The sequence below is a fragment of the Puma concolor genome, chromosome C2 (assembly GCF_028749965.1).
Source record: "Puma concolor isolate L17-30 chromosome C2, mPumCon1.1.hap2, whole genome shotgun sequence".
Classification (NCBI taxonomy): domain Eukaryota; kingdom Metazoa; phylum Chordata; class Mammalia; order Carnivora; family Felidae; genus Puma; species Puma concolor.
In genome coordinates this window covers 55,005,473-55,027,589 of record NC_141675.1, presented here as the reverse complement: position 1 = coordinate 55,027,589, position 22,117 = coordinate 55,005,473, and the positions used below count along the sequence as shown (strand labels likewise).

Below are 22,117 nucleotides of genomic sequence, written 5' to 3'. Positions count from 1 at the left end.
GTGAGTTGAGAAGATTCATCTATCTGAGACATCAGTGAGTAGGGTGGACAGAAGAGGGACTAGAGACTAAGTGATCAGTTCAGAAGCCACCGTCACAATCCCAGCAGGAAGTGATGAAAGGCTGAATTAGCATGGTGGCCGTAAGACTATGAAGATGGAAACAGGGATGACAGGTATTATATAAAGTCTCACAGACTTAATGAGGAGGGAAGAAGCAAAGATGATAAAGTAGTTTCAAGAGTTAGAGACTGGGAGAATGACAGCACCATGAGAGGAAGGTACAAATCTGGGGAGGAAATTAATCTAAGGACACAAAAGGCAAATATGGTTTCAGACAGGTTATTTATTGAGGTAACATCCAGAAAGAAAATATTAAGTCAGCCTGGAAAGACATGATCTCAACATGGGAAGGAAAGCCCTACACTCAGGTTGGATGGCTGACTTCATGGAAGCTGCTGGTGCAAACAAAAAAACCAGCATGGAGCAAAAAATGCAAGTGTTGTCACCAAGGTCAAGAAGATGAGTCTTGACCTGGGTGGCTCAGTCGGTTGAGCATCCAACTTCAGCTCAGGTCATGATCTCACAGTTCATGAGTTCAGACCCCACGTCAGGCTCTGTGCTGGCAGCTCAGAGCCTGGAGCCTGCTTCAGATTCTGTGTCCCCCTCTCTGTCTGCCCCTCCCCTGCTTGTGCTCTGTCTCTGTCTCTCTCTCTCTCTCTCTCTCTCAAAAATAAACATTAAAATTTTTTTTAATTAAAAAAAAAAAAAAAAAAACCATGAGTCTCAAGAAGACAGAGGTGAAGAAAGCAAGAACCTACAGAAAACTCTAAGGGCTGAAAACAGGTCATCATACATGGTTATGAGATCCCTGCAGACCTTAAAAAATAAAAACAAAAAACACACTCAAAATAGGTGTCAGAAGTTAAAAGGAAATGAGTGAGTCAGAAGAAAGCAGAAGAAGGGTCTACAGTCCATGCTTTCAAATGCACTTTTCTAAGAGAAGTCTCATTCAGATTTTTTTTATCTGGAATACAAGAAAATTAAAGACTGATAATACAAACTGTCTTTAGTGGTGACAGGCCCTAACCCTTCTCTTCTGCTCTCCTTGTTTCACTTGATTTATTGGTTACTTTGTGCAACCTCTCAATACCTCTCATTTCTAGGCTGTACTTATGAGCCTCTCTCCTTTCAGTAAGAAAGTATCTCATCACTCCTATACCTCTTGCCTCTCTTTTTCATTCGCTTACATCATACAGGGAAAGACAAAACTCAGACTTTACTGGAAAACCAAGATTTGACAGCCATTCTTATTCAATATTTTTAAAAGAAGGCCGTCTTCCAAAAAGTACATAAAAAAGATATTCAGCGTCATTAGTCATTAGTAAAATGCAAACTAAAACCACAGTAAGAAACCACTTCACATCTACTAGAATGATTAAAATTAAAAAGACTGGCAAGGATATGGAGCAACTAGAACTCTCATACATCACTGATGGAAATGTAAAATAACACAACCACTTTGGAAAGTGGTTTAGCAGTTTTGGGTGTGTGTTTTTTTTTTTTTTTTTTTTAAGTTAACACACACCTACCATATTATCCAGCAATTCTACTCCTAGGTTATTTACCCAAGAGACATGAAAGCCTATGTCCATACAAAGACTTGTACATGAATGTTCACAGTCAAAAACTGAAAGCAACTCAAATGTCCAACAATAAGTGAGCAGATAAACAAGCTTTGGTATATACATACAATACAATATCAAGTGATAAAAATGAATGAACCATTGATAGATGCAACAACATAGATGGATTTCAAAATGATTATGCTGAGTGGGGAAAAAAGCCAGAAAACAAAAAAGGAGTACATGCTCTACATTTCCATTTATGTAAAATTTTACAAAATGCAAACTAAGTCTATAGTGACAGAAAGCAGATTAATGGTTGCCTAGGGATGGAGGGAGGGACTAGAGAAAGACAGAAGGAAGGTATTACCAAAGGACATAAAGAAACCTTGGACAGTGTTGGCTGTGTTCATTATCTTGATAGTGGTGATGGTTTCACAAATATATACAGAACTGATCAAATTATATGTATATTAAATATATGCAGCTTATTTTATGCCAGTCATACCTCAGTTATTTTTAAAAACAGTTGAAACATCTGGCAAAATCTGAATATGGACTGTGTATCAGATAATAATATCGTAACAATGATCAATTTTTAACATTGAAGAAAGTAGATGTCCTAATCCCCATAACATAAAGTCACCATGAAGGCTGGGGATGAGGGCTTCTCTCTGGTAAAGTGGGTATATCATCTGGGCACATCTACTGTTATCCTATTTTTTACTAGATGTTCTCTTCATCACAGAATTCCCTCTTAAGCAATATTTCCAAAGTACATGCCTGCCTGTATTCTTTCACGTCTAAAACTGTTTGCATTACATAATCCTTTGGGGATAAACAACTTCCATCTGTATGTGGCTCTAATAGGAAGGTACAGAGAACTTCTCTAGCCACCGTCAGCTTCTCAGTTCTCTACCCATGTAATTTCTTCAGCAACAGCCACTTGGATCTCGTAGATAGTATTAAAAATACAAGCTTCCTTTCCAAGAATTCTTTGCTGCTCAAAGACTCTCACTCTTAGACAAAACTATGACCAGACATTTATCAAAAACAGTTTAGACCTACCGGCACCTTATCAGGTACACAGGAGGGATGCCAGGAAAATAGGAAAGGTCAGAATCCCCGATTGGTCTCTCTTCTGAAATCACTGGAATATAAAATCCCCCAGGGGCTCAAGCCACAGGCAAGAAAGAAACAGCAAGTGTAAACTTTTTGTATGTATTTATGAGCATAAATTACCGGGCTGAGTGCCCATCTCCATATTCCCATCTGGTGTCAAAGATATGGCTGGCACTTAGATTAAAAATAAAGCTCTCAATATGGCATTATAATTATCTTTCTAAAATTGACTTTAAAAATAATCACGATAAATTAATCTTACTCCTAACTCCAAAAGCCACGTTTATTCTGTTTTGTAGCTTTAAAACTTTAACAAACTAAATTTTTCAAAGTGATCACATACAGAAATATACGAAATGCTCTTTAAAAGAAATAAAAAGTTCCTGTCATCAGCTGAAAATGTCAAAATATTCTTCAATTTCTTATTCTATTATCTTTCAGAAGGTACAGTGAAACAGCACCATTCACAAATTTACACAAACCCAAGAAACTCTTTTCTCTTTTTTAATGTTTTTTTTTGACATTTTTAATTTAAATTTTTTTTTAATTTACATCCAAATTAGTTAGCATACAGTGCAACAATGATTTCAGGAGGAGATTCCTTAATGCCCCTTACCCGTTTGGCCCATCCTCCCTCCCACAACCCCTCCAGTAACACTCTGTTTGTTCTCCATATTCATGAGTCTCTTATGCTTTGTCCCCCTCCTTGTTTTTATACTATTTTTGTTTCCCTTCCCTTATGTTCATCTGTTTTGTCTCTTAAAGTCCTCATATGTGAAGTCATATGGTATTTATCTTTCTCTGACTAATTTCACTTAGCATAACACCCTCTAGTTCCATCCACGTAGTTGCAAATGACAAGATTTCATTCTTTTTGATTGCCGAGTAATACTCCATTGTATATATACACCACACCTTCTTTATCCATTCACCCATCGATGAACATTTGGGCTCTTTCCATACTTTGGCTATTGTTGATAGTGCTGCTATAAACACTGGGGTGCATGTGTCCCTTTGAAACAGCACACCTGTATCCCTTGGATAAATACCTGGTAGTGCAATTGCTGGGTCGTAGGGTAGTTGTATTTTTAGTTTTTTGAGGAACCTCCATACTGTTTTCCAGAGTGGCTGCACCAGCTGACATTCCCAGAAACTCTTTTCTTATTTAAAACACTATAAGGGTGGCTGGGTGGCTCAGCTGGTTAAGCATCCAACTCCTGATTTTGTCTCAGATCATGATCTCAAGGTTTGTGAGATCAAGCCCCATGTCAGGCTCTGCACTGACAGCATGGAGCCTGCTTGGGACTCTCTCTCTCCCTATCTCTCTGCCCCTTTCCCACTCATGCTCACTCTCTCTCTCTCAAAATAAATAAATAAATTTTTATAAATAAATAAATAAAAATAAAACACTATAAAACTATATTTCATATGCACACACTTTATTCTGTACTAGACATTATTTGCGATATGTGGTTACATATTTATAACTATACATTCCTATATTTTACATGCACACACTTTTTCTGTACTATTAATTACTTTGGATATGTAGTTATACATTTATAATTACATATATCTCTACAGAATAAGAGGTGAAAATCACAAACACTCTTCTTTATGGGCAATTTGAGGGATCTTACATTAAGATTTTGTCTCTGTACACTAATACAACCTAACCCCACTCAGTATGAAAATCTGTAAGCAGCTGCAGTTTCCTTACAAGACAGATAATAGAAACAGGGCAAGGATTTCTACACAGGAAATCCCAGATAAAATAAGGACAACCTTCACCAAAACCAGCAGAATTGCAAGGGCAAGATGCCTCCAGACTTCCCACTACTCTAGAACCAGGGGAAGAGATTCCTGTGTGTATCTTGCTAGGTCTTCACAACCTGCACAATCAGTATCTTGTACAATAGATATTGTGCTTATCGTTCAGACTAATGCTTTCTGGGACATTCCCATGAGATGGATCTAATGATGATAATTTTTACCCAAAGAAGAAAAGACACGGCTCTCCCCTGCATGTACTCAATGCACGTTAGTTTTCAGCAACACATCTATACCAAGTTCTAGTCCATCCTCGTGATCATGAATTCTCTTGATTACCATACCTTGAATATCCTTTCTTCTTTGGCTCTTACTTTACCTTTGGATTTCATCTTTCAGTAAAGAAACTTTAGCCCTATTATTCATAAACTGAAGCCATTTCACATTTCCCTGATCTCAAACTTTTTAAATAATCTCAAATATAGGAACATAAGAACACTCACTATCATGAGTATTACAGAACATCGTTCTGTTCTAGTTAATGCAATGAGGCAGGAAACAAACAAACAAAAAAAAGTATAACTATTTAGGAAGGAGGAGACAAAATTATATTATTTGTAGACAATATGATTGCATATCTTTTAAAAGAAAAAAAAACAAAGTAGAGAGAATGAATCACCAGAAAAGCTACTAAAACTAAATAGGAAGTTTAGTCAGTCAGCATTTCTATAGACTAGTAATAAACAGTCAGGAAGACATAATGAAAAGATGGCCTCATCATAATCAATTTATAGCAGCAGCAGCAGGATGAGCACTTCATCCTCACACTCAGAATTTACTCCAAATGCATTCATTTTGGCCTCCAGAAACATCAGAAGACTTTAACACCCTCCCCTCTCACTGGAGACCAGACCACTGCCAGGCTGTCCCCCTGCAAAATGTGTACACAAGTTTCGGCCCTCCCAGGAATCTCTTCTCTCTGGCCTGGAGTAGATCAGAATATTTTTAAACATAATAACAAAACTTATGATTCCTAATAATTAAGAGACAAAAACCCTACTGCATTTGAAGAAATTCATTGTCTAAAACAGGAAGATAGTAAAAGAGAAATGGGTAGCCAACAAAAGAACTGCTGTGATATTTCCACACTCATCAGTAGCCTTACCTGTACTGAACACACAGTCATGTATCACAGCAAAAAGCACCTTGTTGTTCTCCAAACACTCAAGCCCTTCTTTGTTGCCAGTATATACAGAACAGACAGAAAATCTGAATTAAAAAAAACTACCTACTAATAGTTTCCTAAAACTTGTTGGGGCCCTAAAATACCAAATTTATACCTCAGCTCCCAGGTAAAGTCACCTCTAAGCCAATCCAAAAATAAGATGGCTTACCCTTTTATAAAGTCTTCTAAAGCTTTCTTTTTTCCCTCTTGTCAATGTTATATACTTTACAGCAACATTTTCCAATGAGTTTGCTAATGTGCAGACAAGAAATGTTCCAGGCCATGTTCTCTGAACCCCCTCCCCAAGGCTACCCAACAACGATTCCCATTCCCCTTCTTCCTAGCTAACAAAATTTACTCCACCTATAGCCTAAGCCTCTGACAATGGACATAAAAAGACAAAACTAACCAATCTGTAAAAATAAAGGGAAAGGACATTTCCTTTATTGCCAAAACAGCTCCTTACAAAGAGGAGATATTATTGATCATTTGGAAACTATTCTGTCTTTGGTAGAAATTACCTTATGTCTCCTTTCTTTGTGATGAGTGTTTCTCCTATAATTTGATGTACTTATTTAACATGAGGGGAAGAAGATTTTTGATTACCATAATCTTATTGACTTACAAATGGCAACAACTGAATTCTACCATATCTCTGTTAAGGGCAGACTAAGAAATAAGTTTAAACCAAAGGGAATTAGTTCATATAAAATGAATTTCCTGAGAGAAAGGACTATAGAAAAAAAAAAATTCTCCAGGGACAGTATGGAATCTCCTTGATGAAAGTGTTTAAAAATAGATTATTCATGTAGCTGTGAAGCCTTAGGCACTATATTTGGATTATATGACAATTCGAGATCCCTGCCAGGCCTATCTAAAGAGAAAATGTATCTTCTTTCTAAACAGAATGTAGGAAACCTCTAAGTTTAAATAAAAGGGAAGCTGAAACTTCTTAATCCCAAATTCTGGGTCAGTCATATTTATCATATACCTATGCAAACCAGTTGTTACAGCAAATTCACCTTATTATTCTAGGCAGCAAAAAGGTAAATAGTATGACCAAAAATTCTACTATGTCTCAATTTCTAGAAAATACAAGGGTCAGTAAGAGACTTATTTGGCCAGAAAATGTCCAGTGACTAATTAAACTGAAAGTTAAGTTATTTAATTAAAAAGAAATTTGAAAGCACTTACTAGGTTAGAAAGAAATGGTATATACTTATCAGAATAAAACAGTTTTTGCCATATGGCAATTCTATAACTAAAAGAATATTTTTTTAAATGTTTTTAGATGAAAAACCTTATTGTCCAAGAGTAGTGCTGAATATAGACTGTTCTATTAAAAATACAATTTGAAATATTTAAGATGTATTGCTACAGGCCATTAAATCCCCACTCACATTTACAATGACTAAAGCCTGGAATATTCATCTTGAAAAGCAAATGCAAATAAGTGTGCACTTCTCCAGGGAAGTCATAAGGTTTGATGACATGATGTGAAATGGATAACTGGTCTTTGGTTTAGCAACTAAGACCAATAGATTATCTGTCAGCTGCTCAATACTGGAGCAGAACAAGGAGTGCAATAATGATGGATGGTATGGTAAAGAATGTGAGTCTCAGAAATACAGACTATTGCTATGGTGCCTTTCACTTCTGTACAAATTAGAAAAAGGCACCCTTACCAAGTGATTGTGCCTAGCTTGGGAGCAGACAGTTCTCTTCTACATTAGAAATAGTGTGTCTCTATCTGGTATCATTGTACAATGAACAATTTTATGTAATTATTTGCAGTAGCCCAGACTTACCTTCAGGGGCTCTGTGCCCAGTAGCAGACAAGAACTCCCTTGTCTTCTAGGAATGGAGGAAAGTAAGTAAGTCTCATTTTTAACAGACTCAACTACCAGAACCTTCCTTCATTCTAGACAAGCTGGAGGCAGCTAAGGTTCCATTAAATTGGGTCCTATTCTCATTAAACAGAGAAAGGGAAAAAAATATTCTCCAGAAAGACCAAGTGATCAAAACTTTCAGATTTGCTTCTCAGATGTAAATTATTATACCTTCACTTTTTAAGCACAGCTTTTCCTAGCACAGATTTCAAGTTTATTGAAAGTATATCAGTGTATCAATATGCGCAAGTTTCTCTACACAAATATTTACTTAAAGTGCTTTGTAGAGAGGCCTATAATTATAAAAGAAAGCTACAAATGGTACTATAATGCCATCAACTACTTTTTTAAATGATGGCTTCCTTTGTTTTAAACTTTACCTTTGAAGATTCTTATTAAAAACAGATTATAACTAGCCATCACCAAAGCTTGGGCTTAACTTAACGTTGGCTAAAAGTTAACGTTGGCTAATGTATTAGGTAGCCTTCTAGAATGGAAACACATGACTATCATCTATTCAAACTAAACATACCAACACAATACTGTAAACAAATGAAAAAATAATATTTTGCTATTTAAAATTAAATAACTGTTAATTTAGCAGTTGTCAAATCTGGCTGGCTCAGTCGGTAAAGCATACAACTCTTGATCTCAGGGTTATGAGTTCAAGCCCCATGTCAGATGCAGAGATTACTTAAAAAATAAAATCCTGGGGCGCCTGGGTGGCTCAGTTGGTTAAGCGTCTGACTTCAGCTCAGGTCATGATCTCACAGTCTGTGAGTTCAAGCCCCGCGTCGGGTTCTGGGCTGATGGCTCAGAGCCTGGAGCCTGCTTCTGAATCTGTATCTCCCTCTCTCTCTGTCCCTCCCCCGTTCATGCTCTGTCTCTCTCTGTCTCAAAAATAAATAAACGTTAAAAAAAAAATTTTTTTTTAAATAAAATCTTAACAAGAATTAAATTGGGGCACCTAGTGGCTCAGTCGGTTAAGCACCCAACTTCAGCTCAGGTCATGATTTCACTGTTCCTGAGTTCACACCCTTTATCGGGCTCTCTTCTGTCAGTGCAGAGACCGCTTCAGATCTTCTGTCCCCCTCTCTCTCTGCCCCTCCCCATTCCTGCTTTTTTTTTTCCCTCTCTCTCTCAAAAATAAATTTTAAAAACTTTTTAATTAAATTAACAATTGTTTACAGATTAGGAAATTATTTTAGTTAAAAAAAAAAAATACCGCTTCAGTATAAAAAGAAATAATGTTAACACATACACACCGCATTTATTCTAAAGTCAAGTCTTTAGTACTTTAAAGTAAAATAAAACCTAAATCATTTTTGCAAATGGCTATGTTGATGCCACCATAACTTCTACGCAAGCCTTTCATGAGCTAACAGGCAGAAGTGTTAGAGATTCTCTGCAGTGGGAGAGAGATTCTGCCAGCAAAGAAGGGGAGTGGATGAGAATGGCTGCTTGCGAGTCAGCATCTGCTCTAACTTCTAAGCCCAATTCTTTTTTAACTGCAAGACTTCCTTAGGTAAATAGATCTACCTACTGAGATTTCCAGCATAGAGTTTCCAAGAACAATACCACATGTCACAGGGACACAACTGTCAGAATCAAATGAGAAACTCCAAGTCCTACTGAGCGACCTGAGAAGACCAGGCAATGTCCATCTAACAATGCTATCCACACTTCACTGTCGAAATTATGAGATTTGTGGAATTTAAACCAGAAGCTGAAAGCATAGGGTTTGGAGACAGATAGCTCCAAATCTGAATCCCACTTTCAAATTCTAGTTTCACCACCCATGAGCTACAAGAGACTGTGGGTAAATTACTTAACTTCTCAGTACCTTAATTTCTACATATACAAATGGAGATATATAGTACCTACCTCAAACACTGTTATGATAATTAAAATCAGATAATATATATAAAGTACCTTAAACACTGCCTGGCATATTAAACATATTTAATAAATGTCAGCCATTGTTATTATTATTATTATTATCATTATTATTACCAATAACGGTGGTTTCTTTATTTCTCCTCTGATCCAGAAACTCTACTTCTGGAAATCCACCTACAGTAGATTTCTACAGTAGAAACACCTGCACAAACTACAGTAGAAGCACAAAATTATTATAATTATAAAAATATACAAAAATTATTATTATTATTATTATTATTATTACAATGTTATTTACAAAGGTGAAAAGTTAGAGGAACCTAAATGTATACCAGGAAGAAAGCTATTGAGTGATTTATCAAACAGCCAGCCATTCAGTATAATATTAATCTATTGCTAAGAAACACATTAGGAATATAATAAAGAATTATGGAGGGGTGCCTGGGTGGCTCAGTTGGTTAAGCATCCGACTTCGGCTCAGGTCATGATCTCATGGGTCATGAGTCTGAGCCTGCATCAGGCTCTGTGCTGACGGCTCAGAGCCTGGAGCCTGCTTGGAATTTTGTATCTCCCTCTCTCTCTGTCCCTTTCCCACTCACACTCTGTCTCTGTCTCTCTCAAAAATAAATAAACATTAAAAAAATTAAAAAAATAAAAAAGAAAGAAACAGGGGCACCTGGGTGGCTCAGTCGGTTAAACGTCCGCCTTCAGCTCAGGTCATGATCTCACAGTCTGTGGGTTCGGGCCCCGCGTCAGGCTCTGTGCTGACAGCTCAGAGCCTGGAGCCTGCTTCGGATTCTGTGTCTCACTCTCTCTCTGCCCCTCCCCTGCTCATGCTCTGTCTCTCTCTCTGTCTCAAAAATAAAGTCTCAAAAATAAATAAAAACATTTTAAAAAATTTAAAAAAAAAGAAATATGGAGGAAAATGACTTTGTGTTTATATGCTTATAAAAAGTGGGAAAAAAGCCAAGATTTAAAAACCAAATGTACATCATTATAACAATGTAAAATTATATTTAAAATGTATATAAAAAAAGATAAGCAAGTAATACACCAAAATCCTAATAGTGGATGTGACAAGAGAATGGGGTTTTGAGTGACTTTTTTTCTTTTCCATACTATCTATCACGTAGTCACATTACTTTTATAATTTTAAAGTTAATTTATTTTTAAATATGTTTAACTTGCTAAGACATATCTACTAAATAGGATTATTCAAATGATAATAAAAGTTAAACCACAAAAATTCATTACTGAAGTGGTTAAAGTTCAAAACAGAAATTATGAACAATCAAATACTAGGGGCACCTGGGTGGCTCAGTTGGTTGAGTGTCCAACCTTTGATTTTGGCTCAGGTCATGGTCCCAGGGTTGTAGGATGCATCCCTATGTCAGGCTCCATGCTGGGCACTGGCATGGAGGCTACCTGAGATTCTCTTTCCTACTCCCTCTACCCCTCCCCGTGCATGCTCGCTCTAGCGCTCTCTCTCTCTCTCTCTCTCAAATAAAAGTTTTAAAAAATGTTGTTTTCATTTCAAATACTAGCACTCAAAATAAAAATATTACTTTTTTTAGTTTTTGCAAGTATTTTTGTTACTGAGGTACAGTTGACATACAACATTATGTTAGTTTCAGGTATCCAACATAAGGACTCAAAATTTGTCTGTATTGAGAAATGATCACCACAATAAGCCTAGTTAACATCCATTACCACACATGGTTAAAGAATTTTTTTTCTGGTGATGAAAACTTTTAAGGCTTACTTACTCTCTTAGCAACTTTCAACGTTTATTTATTTTTGGGACAGAGAGAGACAGAGCATGAACGGGGGAGGGGCAGAGAGAGAGGGAGACACAGAATCGGAAACAGGCTCCAGGCTCTGAGCCATCAGCCCAGAGCCTGACGCGGGGCTCGAACTCACGGACCGCGAGATCGTGACCTGGCTGAAGTCGGACGCTTAACCGACTGCGCCACCCAGGCGCCCCTCTCTTAGCAACTTTCAAATATGCAACACAATAGCATTAACTCTAGTCACCATGCTGTACATTACATCGCCATCACTTATTTTTATTTTACAACTAGAATTTTATACTTTTGACTCTTTTCATCCATTTTGCCCATGCCTCACTCCTGCCTCTGGCAATCACCAATCTGTTCTCTGTGTCTTTGAGCTTGCTTTTGTGACCAATAATGACTCAAGTAACAAAACTTGTGAATTATTTACTTTTTAAACTAAACTAGAAAGGATTCAAATTTATTACTCTAATGTCTTCTCATTTACCTGCATCAGAAATCGGGGTGGGATTTCTGCTACACCACTGGGAACTGACCATAAGTCTGGGTTCCCCATGAATGTATGTTACACATGAAATCTTATCTGTCACATAAGTCACAGTAGAAAGCAGTTCCAAACCAGAATTCTTTGAGGAGTGGCATCACTAGAGATACCTTCCACCTGGGAAGGGAGTAAGCAGCCTGCCTTTCTTCTTCCTATGGCTAACAATTAAATTTGAAAAGCCACCTTTCTGCTTATAAAAAGCAAGGAGAGGGGGATAGAGGGAATCTAGAGGCAACCAGAGACTAGGAGAAGAACCATCTAAAACTCATTCCACTTCACCACAATGGAGACAGCTTCTTAGCAGATTGGAGGCTAAGAACTTCATTTAATGATTTTCTACTCAACAGTGCTAGTAGGAAGTTTATTTTTTAAATAAATTTACTTGACTAAAAAAAAGTCAATCTAAAAAATAATGTTGACTATATAAAAACACAGAAAGTACTCAAAAATGAAAAAAATAATGAATAGGCTTATAGAATGATAGCAGTTGGGGAAATCCTGCTCTAAACACATGGGCTACCTGCCTTTTTTCCAACTGTGCCTGCTTTTTACTTCCTCTGTGTCATTTTATTTTTTCTTCAACCTGTAAAGTCATCTTCTCATCCTCCCTCCTAATCTCTGTCTAATGAAATGCTAGGATATAATCAAATGTCAACTTCTCTTCAAAATTACCCAAGACTCCTCACGCTCCCTTAGTCAAGCCATCACCTCTTATAGGTAGCCCAACTGTACCTTGTAGCTCTGCTATGAAGAAGCTCATCTCTCCAAGATGGAATGTTCCCTGAGGGCAGAGAATGCACTGATTCATCTTTAGGCAACACAGAGAACATAACATTGTTTTCCACATATGTCAGACTATATAGAAAATGTCGGTTTAATTGAACTGAATTTCTAAACAATCTGTTCAGAAGATGCACCGAGGTCAGCAGTCATGATCTTGCATGCACCTACACAGAGGCCCCTAGGCACAAGAGAGAGGCTGACTAAGAAGGAAACTACCCCTCCTTTTTTGGCAGAAATGGCAATGTGTCATTTTAAACCAAAGTAATCTGAATTTTCTCTTAAATCATAAGGCATTTGTCCACACTAAATCCACAGGCCTCCTGTACCTCACTAATGTGAGAACTCAACATTTACTAAGAGCAGTTATAATGTCTGAAAAGCAGATCATTCATCATGCCACTCCTAATTTAATAATTCAGAGCTATATCTTATTTCAGAAAGGATCCAATGAAACTTACATAAATATATATACCACAACAAGATAAAATGACATATCTGAGAGGAGAAAGAAAAAAATAAAACAAAGGAAAACTGAATGTAGGAAAGATAAGCTGTCCTGGGAGTGAGGTTCATATGCCAAATTAATGTCTTCTATAAAATTCTGTTTATTTGTTAGAGGCAGGTCAAAGGTTCATATCTAACACTTCTAGTAGCCAACAAACACAGGGAGAGCCAGTCACATGACTCAATACCCTTAAGATAAAAACAAAAAGCTGTCAGAGAACTGTCTTTCCCTTGGTCCTCATAATGTACAAAGTCCTCAAGGACATATTTGCAGTTGATTTGTTGGAGAACTTTGGACAACCATTCCTCAAAACAACCCTCACAGGCAAACGACAGCACACAAGTCAATAAATGCAAATAATGGAAAAAACAACAATCAGGCCAAGGAAGGGGTCCAGGTATACAGCTCCCTGCAGGTCTAGATTTATTAGAAATAGATTTTATTCTATCTAGACTAACCTAAAATCCAGAGGCTTCATGCATTCGCTTATCTTTAAAATTATAAACAAAACCTGATGCACGTGTCCATTCTTCTTGGGGATATGTCTGTAGTTTTACAACATCCACAAAGCATAACTCAAGAAAAGTTAAGAACCATTGGTCTAAAGAACTAGACTATATATATATATCCTGCAGGCAACCTTCTATAAGCAGTTTCTCCTCCTCACTTCTGAGAAGTGAGGAGCCTGAAGACTACTGCCCCAGAAAAGCATCTCAAGTACAGCTTCTCTGATGTGAAGTGTGGTGCTCTAAGCTTAACCACTGGCCAAGCTGTGTGTCAACTGTATGATACAATGATATATGACCTTTAATACAGTAATGATGGAACACATAACAATCTGTTTTTCCAGAGAGGTTTCAGCCATGAACAGCTGCCTCAAAGGATTGGTGCTATTTCTTCTGCATAATGTAAAAAGTAAAACGAGTCAACAAAAAAAAACAAAAACAAAAACACAAACAAAAACACCTTTTGCCTATAGATAAAAAATACAGATAAGCACACACATACACACACACACAAAAAAAAACATTTTTTCTTGATAAACATTATTTTTTTAATTTTAAAAATAACCTTTCCATATCAGGGCACCTGGGTGGTTCAGTTAGTTAAGTCTCCAACTCTTGGTTTTGGGTCAGGTCATGATCTCACAGTTCATGAGATCAAGCCCCGCATCTGGCTCTGAGCTGACAGCATGATGGAGCCTGCATGGAATTCTCTCTCTCCTCTCTTTGCCCCTCCCCCCTTGTGCTCCCCCCAACCCTTAAAATAAACGAGCTTTAAAAAAATCTATAAAAATAACCTTTCCACATCAGTTGGTATAAGTTGAGCTATTTTTTTTACCTTTTCAATGTTTTAATCTTTGTAAATATTTTGTTATACAGAAAAATAATCACTGCCATAGCTTTAGACACACACACACACACACACACACACACACACACACACACACACACTCAGAACCAACCATCCACCCACAGTATCATGGTTAGAATGTTTCAAGGGCACAATGGCATCAAGTGAGGAAGCTGGCCTGTATAACCACTGAGACAGGCTCTCTAAGATGTCATCCATGTAGAAGTCATAGCTCTCCAGAGTCTGGTCCTCAGCATAAGTCCAGAGATATATCTTTGTCAAAAATACACAACTGAGTAGACTCCAGAGAACCAACACATGCTAAGAGGCTGAAGTGTAAATCAGAATACCAACTTACTAATTAATCAGAGGGAATATTCCTTTTCACTAATCAGAAAATTTGCCCTGGAAACCTGGATGCTGCTTTCCCAATGCTAAGATACCTGAACTTCTGAATTAATAACCAGTTTACCACAAGTTAGAACAAAGAGAGAGTTTGGGGGATACCTAATAAATTATCCATATCTAACATATGCCTTTCTAGTGATCAAAATTGGGGCTTTCATAGGAAGACTCTCTCTTCCTAAGATATTGTTGCCCTAACAATGCAGACTTCTTGGTCTCTAAGCTTTCTTTTTCCACATCATTTTCTCCATTCAGTATTTCTCTAGACAGGATATGATACAACTGATGGAGTTGTACCTTACATGTATTATTATCCCTATTTTTCAGATTAAAAACTCCCAGATAAAGTTGACTAAGCAACCTGTCCATGATCACAGCCAGTATAAGGCAGAGCAGAGATTCAAAGCAAGATCTCAAACCAAAGCCTGTGCTTTTAACTTACAGTAAATAATGCCTTCAAAGTGTCTTTCCCTGGGCCTCCCACCTCCCAGTCTGATTTAAATGCTTTTCTTCAGTGTTCCCATAATACCCTAAGCATGCTCCAGCTGTAATTTTTGGTTACAGATCTATCTCTCTACACTGAAACCTTGTGAGGATAGGAATCATGTGTCATTCACCTTTGTATCCCTAGTGTGCTATCTATCTAGGCAAATATGCAAACTAATTTGTCCAGCAGTTTAATATAAAAATCACCAAAATGAAGGCCTTGAACTTGCCTTACAAAGGTCACATCTTAAGCCCATCAACAAACATCTCATCTAAAAAATGGGATGAAATGTACATATACAAGGTGACTTAGGTCTTTTCTATGAAATTTAAAAAGCAGTATCATTACAGATGGGCCCTCATTTTTTATAGCCCATCTTATTAGTTTGAATTATTAGAAATAAAATTAAAGTCCTCATTTATCTTCTCACACAACATATATAAATAATAGGGAGTTCAGAAAAATCTTCCTCTTTTCTGAAAGGAGACAACTATCATCTATACCAAAATCAAACAGTGGCACCCTCCTCTGGTGAATGTTAAAGGAGCTAAACAACACAAAAGATGACAATTAGATGGGACTTTCCTTGAATGAAAAAAAAGCAAGAGAGAAATCACCTAATATTATTTGTTATTATCACATTCCAACAATTAAATAACTACCTTTTATATCACTTTTCTTATTTTGCCCTAAAAAGAAGTCAAAATGAATGAACTGGCTACATACTATAAGAGGTTATAGATAGAATGATTACCCTATTTTTAAGGAGAGTACCTATACATGTAAAATACTTCTATTTAAATAAAAACATTTATCATGTCCCTTTTCTGGATGATACGTTTACCGGAAGATAGTACTGGAAATTTTTCAACCTGAAATCTGTTTAGGTCTGTGATTTTCAGATTTTAGAATATCAACTTAACAGAAAATTTTAAATACTCATTCACTTGCACGTGCAGGATCAAAACATGCCAATACAGCACACTCAGGCAAGCACAACCCAAAGTTTCACAACACTAATATTACATCCAGAACTTTAAATTAAAAATAAAACTGTGCTTTCTAAAACCAGAAGCAGATTATCAGCTGCCAATTTTAATTTAAAAATATATAATAAATATAAGCTTTATTAAATGATTTATAATGGTCTAGGCATATACAATAAAAACATAGGCATTCTGATCAAACCAAGAAAACAATTCAGTCATTATATTGGCAACATTATCATTCAGGTATGTGTCTTTCCAGGCACACAGCACCTATTCCCTCAATTAATTTCATATTTTTCACCTATTATGTGACCAAGGGGAAAAGAACCCCACACTACACGAGAAGCTACAAAATTACAACCAGTAAGAATCCTTCATTTTGAAAGACAGAACATAGGGCTAGGGTGGATGGAAAATAGCAAAATCTGATCTCAGTTCTACCAAAGAAATTTTCCCACTAAGTTTGTCTTTCCTGGCAAAGTTGGTTTAAGGTAGATGGGTACACTATCTCGGAAAGATTAACAGAGTGTGGTGGGTGAAATGACTTTGTATCAAAGACAGAATGCAAATTAGATAACCAATTGAGCAAAACAAAGGCCAAAACACAAGCAATTCGTGAAACAGAATGACATCCAGACTTCCCCTACAGCTCACCAGAGACCAGAAGGACCAAGAAGAGAGTTGGAGGGAAAGTTGGATGCCAGCACAGAGCACGGGAGGTGGGGTGGGGTGTTAATGAAATAAGGGTGGCGATGGGGACTGGGGGAATATGAGTAAGAAAGTATGCTGCAAAAAAATTAAAAACTACAGCATTGAAACTCTCACAAACTGCCAATTGAGAGAGATGGTGTGGCTGGCCTGGTGCGCTTGAGAGAACGGCGCTGGAGCCACATTTGCCACTCACTTCCCCTGAGCAGATGCCCGAGGACCAGACCCAACCCTCGCCCGACCGACCTCCAGGAAATATGAGCCCCGGCGCGCAATCAAGGTGCCGCAGAAATGCGGCAGAGGGACTTGAACCGGCCTCCAACATCATCTCTTGCTCCCAGATGAACACCAAATAAAGGAGTTTAGAAGGAGGGAGACGTCTGCGCGCCCACGCTGACCAGGACTCAGGGGCGAGATCTGGGCACCCGCCGCCTCTGCAGGCATTGCCACCTCTGCAAAGGCCAGAGGCATCTCGGTCCCGCGCCACGATCCAGCTAAAAGCAGACGACCAGCGAGGCGCTGCTGTCAACTGGCCCGATTGCACTTGCAAAGTTAATGGAGTTGGGAAGAAGCGCAGAGGTGCCCCTCGGGTTCCTCCTCTAGGAGAATGCAATGGGAAGGAGTCAAGGCTTCCTTCATCTTCACTGAGCCCTCACTGACTCGGCTCTGCAGATTTGGTCTCTTTTCCCTAAGAGAATCAAAGATATTTTCTTCCTTCTTTATGCCTAAGCTTGGCCTCAAACCCTAGAACAGGGGCGCTGAAGCCCTGGGCCAAAGTTCCCTGTAGAAACCATAAACTCTCCCCCCCCAAAACTAGCACAGTCATTTGCTGGGTTCTGATCCTGGGAAACCTCATAAATTATGAGGCACAAAATAGGTTATGGGTGACCCTCCGTCCCCCAAATTGGCCACTGAATCCCAAGAGGTCTGGAGCCAGCACTATTTTTTAGCAACCTGAGCCACATTTGGATCTAATGTCTTTGTCCAGCCCGGCACCAGGTCATCACCACGCCCCTCGCACCCAGTTCTTACCCTGCTACGCACACATCCTGTTTACACACACCCACTCAAACAAAACCCCAGAGAACTCCTACCTCGCCCCCATGTCCGTCAAAGATCCCGAAGATGGACGGGTGCGTCTTGTTGGCTAGGTCCGTAAGAACTTCGAATCGGTCCTCCATGTGGTCTCTCCGGCCCTGGATGGAATACACGGCCACGTTGTGGCTCTTAAACTCCCAGGTCTTGGAAAACTCGGCCTCCAGCACGTCGAGCCCCCCGAGCCGATCATTCTGCATGATCTCCGCCACCTTGCCCTTCACCATCTTCACCGCGTCCCGGCTGGACTTGACGATGGTCTTCACCTCGTCCGTGTGGAAGAAGTAACTCCACAGTGCCAAGCTGATGCACAGCAGGAAGAGCGTCTCGGGTCTCAGCAAGAAGTAGCGCATGATGCGACCCAGCAGAGACAGCAAAGTCATTGTATCCTCTATCATTTATTATCGCTACAGCCCCAACCACCAGCAGCGACGCGCGCCCCGAAGGCTCGCCGGGTCCCGGAGCACTGCGGGGACAGCCCGCGGGGAGGGAGGCGGAGCAGCAGCCGGGGGTGGGGGGAGGAAGCTCGCGGAGCAGGGCAGGAGGCGGACGAGCTGGCTGCTCCCAGCCCGCACGGCGAACAGAGGCAGTTTCCCTTTTGTCTCCCGGCCTCGGCGGCACGGAGGCCCGCGCCTTGCGCACCGGCGCCTGTGCCCGCGGACCGCGCCGCCTCCCTTCCCGCGCCCCTTTGTGAGGCGGCGGCCGAGACGGCAGCGGTGGCAGCAAAGCAGCAGCAGCGGGTGCCCGGGCTGGGCTAGAGGAATCAAGTTAAAGTTGCGCCGGGCGAGTCCACCGCGGTGGGCGGGAGAATTCGGGGGCGCTGGCGCCCGCGCGGCCTCTCCGCGGGTGCCCCCTCGCCGCTCTGAGGAGCGGATCAGCAGCAGGTGAGGCGCGGGGCACGAGAGCCCAGCGGGCAAGGGATGCACGTCCCCTCAGTCGCCACGACAGGGGAGCGTAGAGCCGGCCGAGCGCTCCGATTCCTTCAGACACCCCGGGGAGCCCCAGAGAATAAAAGTTTTGCGGAAGCCTGGGCAGAGGCGGGGGTACGCTGAGCCGGGCGACGCAGCACAATCCGCGCTGAGCCGCAGGCGGCCGGCGGGCTCTGCCTGCCTCTCTCCAGAACCTCCCTTCTCCGCTCGGCACCACTCGGCTCCGCTCGCGCTCTCCCTCCTCTGGCCCCGACTCGCGCTCGCCCCGCCCCTCGCGCGCTCGCCCCGCCCCGTCCCGCCCCTGGAGCTGGGACTCCAGGCCCGTGGTGCTCGCGCGGAGCTGTCAAAGGCTGAGGAAGCTCCGCCGCGACTGGCGCGCTTGCAGCTCCAGGCGGTTCAGGCGAACCGAGGGGGAGAAGAGGGGCGCGTCCACTGCCCAACTCGAGTAGCTGTTCTTTCCGCCCTCCTGTGCGGGCTCCCAGGACAAAATAATACTGATTCGGGTAGTCTGAACGTTGGTTTTCTCGGGAGCTACTGTCACCGGCTGGAAAGCAGAGTGCCGCACGTGAGCGTTCCCCCCTCCGGCAGGCAGCACGGTAGTGTGGTCCCCGCCTCGCCAGGCATAAGGCAAGCGAGAAGGGACGCACTTCTCCAGGCTCGCAAAGCGGGGCGGAGAGGATCCGACCATTGGGTTCTGTGACAGAGGCCTGCCCGGATCTCACGACAGGCAGAGAGCGAGCCTGAGGCCTACAAGCCTCCTCAAGATGGGAAAAGACCCTCCCGAGAACAGCGGGATGTGAGGACTCGGAGACACATGGAAGTGCGCTCTGAGAGTAACCTCGGGCGGGGCGAGGATGGGCTGGCGTCCCTGAGGACTGCGGCCGCCCCTGGAGCAGAGGACGTAACCGCGAAGGCCTTCCGTGGTCGCAACCCTTCCACTGAGAGACACGAAACCTACTAGTGGAGCCCCGGGGCGCTCCTGACCCCGCCGCGGGGCGAGGGCTGTGACTCGGCTGTTGGGAGTTTCAGGATCCCTTTGAAGCTCCAAACTTGAGACTTCCTACCACCTCCTCAACTATCGCGGGAGAAAGTGAAGTTAGGGCGGGAGTCTTTCGATGAGCAGAAGTGAAGGGTCGAACGGGCTTCCAGAAGCCGTCAAGGACTTTTTGAAATATGGGCAAGTGTCGATAGCTTTGAAGATTTGGGGGGGGGGGGGGGATCTATGTACAAATACAGCTTAAAACACAGAAAGAAGTGAGCTTTAAAGGAAAATATTCACTCTCACTACCCCTGTCCAGGAAGAAAAGTGCTGATCTGCAGCTTCCAATCCGCTAAACTGGAGAGTAGAGGCTGCCTGATCCAAGCCCAGCCAGTGTTGGTCTCCCCAAGCATTCCTACCTTGGTACGATCTCAACTACGGTTTTTAAAAAACAAAAAAATAAAAAGGAAAAAAATACTGAGAGGAAATACACCAAATTTTTCATTGTGGTTAACTACAGTACTAGGTTATATGTGATTTTCATGTTCTGCTTTGGACTTTTGTCTGCTTTCTACAACTTTTCCAAAATATTTACAAAAGTATAGATTGCCATCATAACCAGAAAAAAAAAAACTTTAACATTTAAATGGCATATACAATATATTCTCAATTATATAAACATACATAGAAAAGGAAGGAAATATGAAGAACTGTTAACTATGTTATTCTTGACAACTAAGATATGGTCCCCTGTTCTGCTTTGAGCTTTTTTGATATATTCCACCTGATAAACAATTTTGAAATAAATTAAGTCACTGTGTTCAAAAGTCATAAGTCATGAGGTTCCAAAATGAGATCATGAATTCAAAAGTCTTTAGGAACTATAAAGCAAAAGTAGTACATTAGCGTTGTCATGAAGACATGAGTTTACAATATTTCTTACTGTAAATTAGCAAATGAGTTTTGGGTGTATTATCAGTTTCTCAGCACATGAATCTTTCTCTAATAGCAAAGGCAACTTCCAGATAAGCTGATCAAGATTCTGGAACTACAAGTCGAACTAGTCCCTGGAGCAGAAGTAAAATTCCAAACCTATGGTCCCATCCAGCCTGTCCACAAAATTACTATATTGATGATAGCAGCAGATACTCATGAGAGGTATGACTTGTGTTTCCTCCATACCTAAATAAAAAAGAGAAAGGACCATTCTGGTTTCTCTGGAGATTAAATAGCAAAAGGAGGGCTTGATTTGATTAATAAATCTAGATATCCTGTGGATTTTGTAGTGATATGCTTTGACATTTATATCTAAGTAGTTCATTTTTGCGAAAAATCAATAAAATGGTTTTTCAAGCAGACCCTATAGGCATTTTCTTTTTTCTATTAAGCAATTCATATTGTTTACATAATAACTTTTAAAGGCCTAAAAAGGCATTTTGTTATAGTTGACTATGAATTTTAATATATTTGAGAAAAAGGCTTTCCTCTAGTGACTTTTACATATTCTTTGAAACTATAAAGATTTTTCACATATACCAATTTATTCCATTCTCATAATAATCCTATGAGGCAGATAAAGGAGCTATTATATCTGTTTATAAATAGAAGGCAAATGAGGTACAAAGATGTTAAAGAATACCACAATTCATTGTAGGAAGTTGGAAACTTCAGTTTCTTCTGACCACCAATTCAATACTCTAACATCCATTGATTGTCCAGTGATACTGCAATGATTAGTCTAATTTTTTGCTTCTCTAGTAACATTTCAGTGGTTCTTTGTTAGAGAGATCTCAAAAAGAATACACAGCTTCTTATTCCACGATTCTGACTTTAGCCTTTGATTTCAGCCTTGTCAGCACTGCACTGTAAGTATTCACCTCATTCACTAAGAATATGTGCTGGGCAGAGTACAAGTACAAGTAAACTGTCCTTCATTTCTATGTAAAAGTCTGAAAGATTTATTGCTAAGGTAAAATATCTGAAGAAAAGAGTACCATAGAATATGTCTTATGAAAATAAT

The 22,117-nt window shown here is 40.2% G+C and overlaps 2 protein-coding genes across 2 annotated transcripts in view; one reads left to right on the top strand and one right to left on the bottom strand.

Annotated features, from left to right (window-relative positions):
* Positions 1–18,587, bottom strand: part of PPM1L (protein phosphatase, Mg2+/Mn2+ dependent 1L) — a 307,409-nt gene extending 288,822 nt beyond the window's left edge. Inside the window, exon 1 of the mRNA XM_025913869.2 lies at positions 18,189–18,587. Within this exon, the coding sequence (XP_025769654.1) occupies positions 18,189–18,587 (399 nt within the window). The remainder of the gene's footprint in view (positions 1–18,188) is intronic.
* Positions 18,541–21,455, top strand: LOC147577265 (uncharacterized). Its single transcript, XM_086674641.1, has 2 exons — positions 18,541–20,520; positions 21,107–21,455. Exon 1 carries the CDS (start codon positions 18,541–18,543, stop codon positions 19,075–19,077), a length of 537 nt encoding a protein of 178 aa, XP_086530767.1. The 3' UTR covers positions 19,078–20,520; positions 21,107–21,455.
* The last annotated feature ends 662 nt before the right edge of the window (positions 21,456–22,117 follow it).

Coding starts and splice junctions, on each gene's coding strand:
- LOC147577265 (XM_086674641.1), top strand. CDS start 18,541: ATGATGCGACCCAGCAGAGACAGCAAAGTCATTGTATCCTCTATCATT.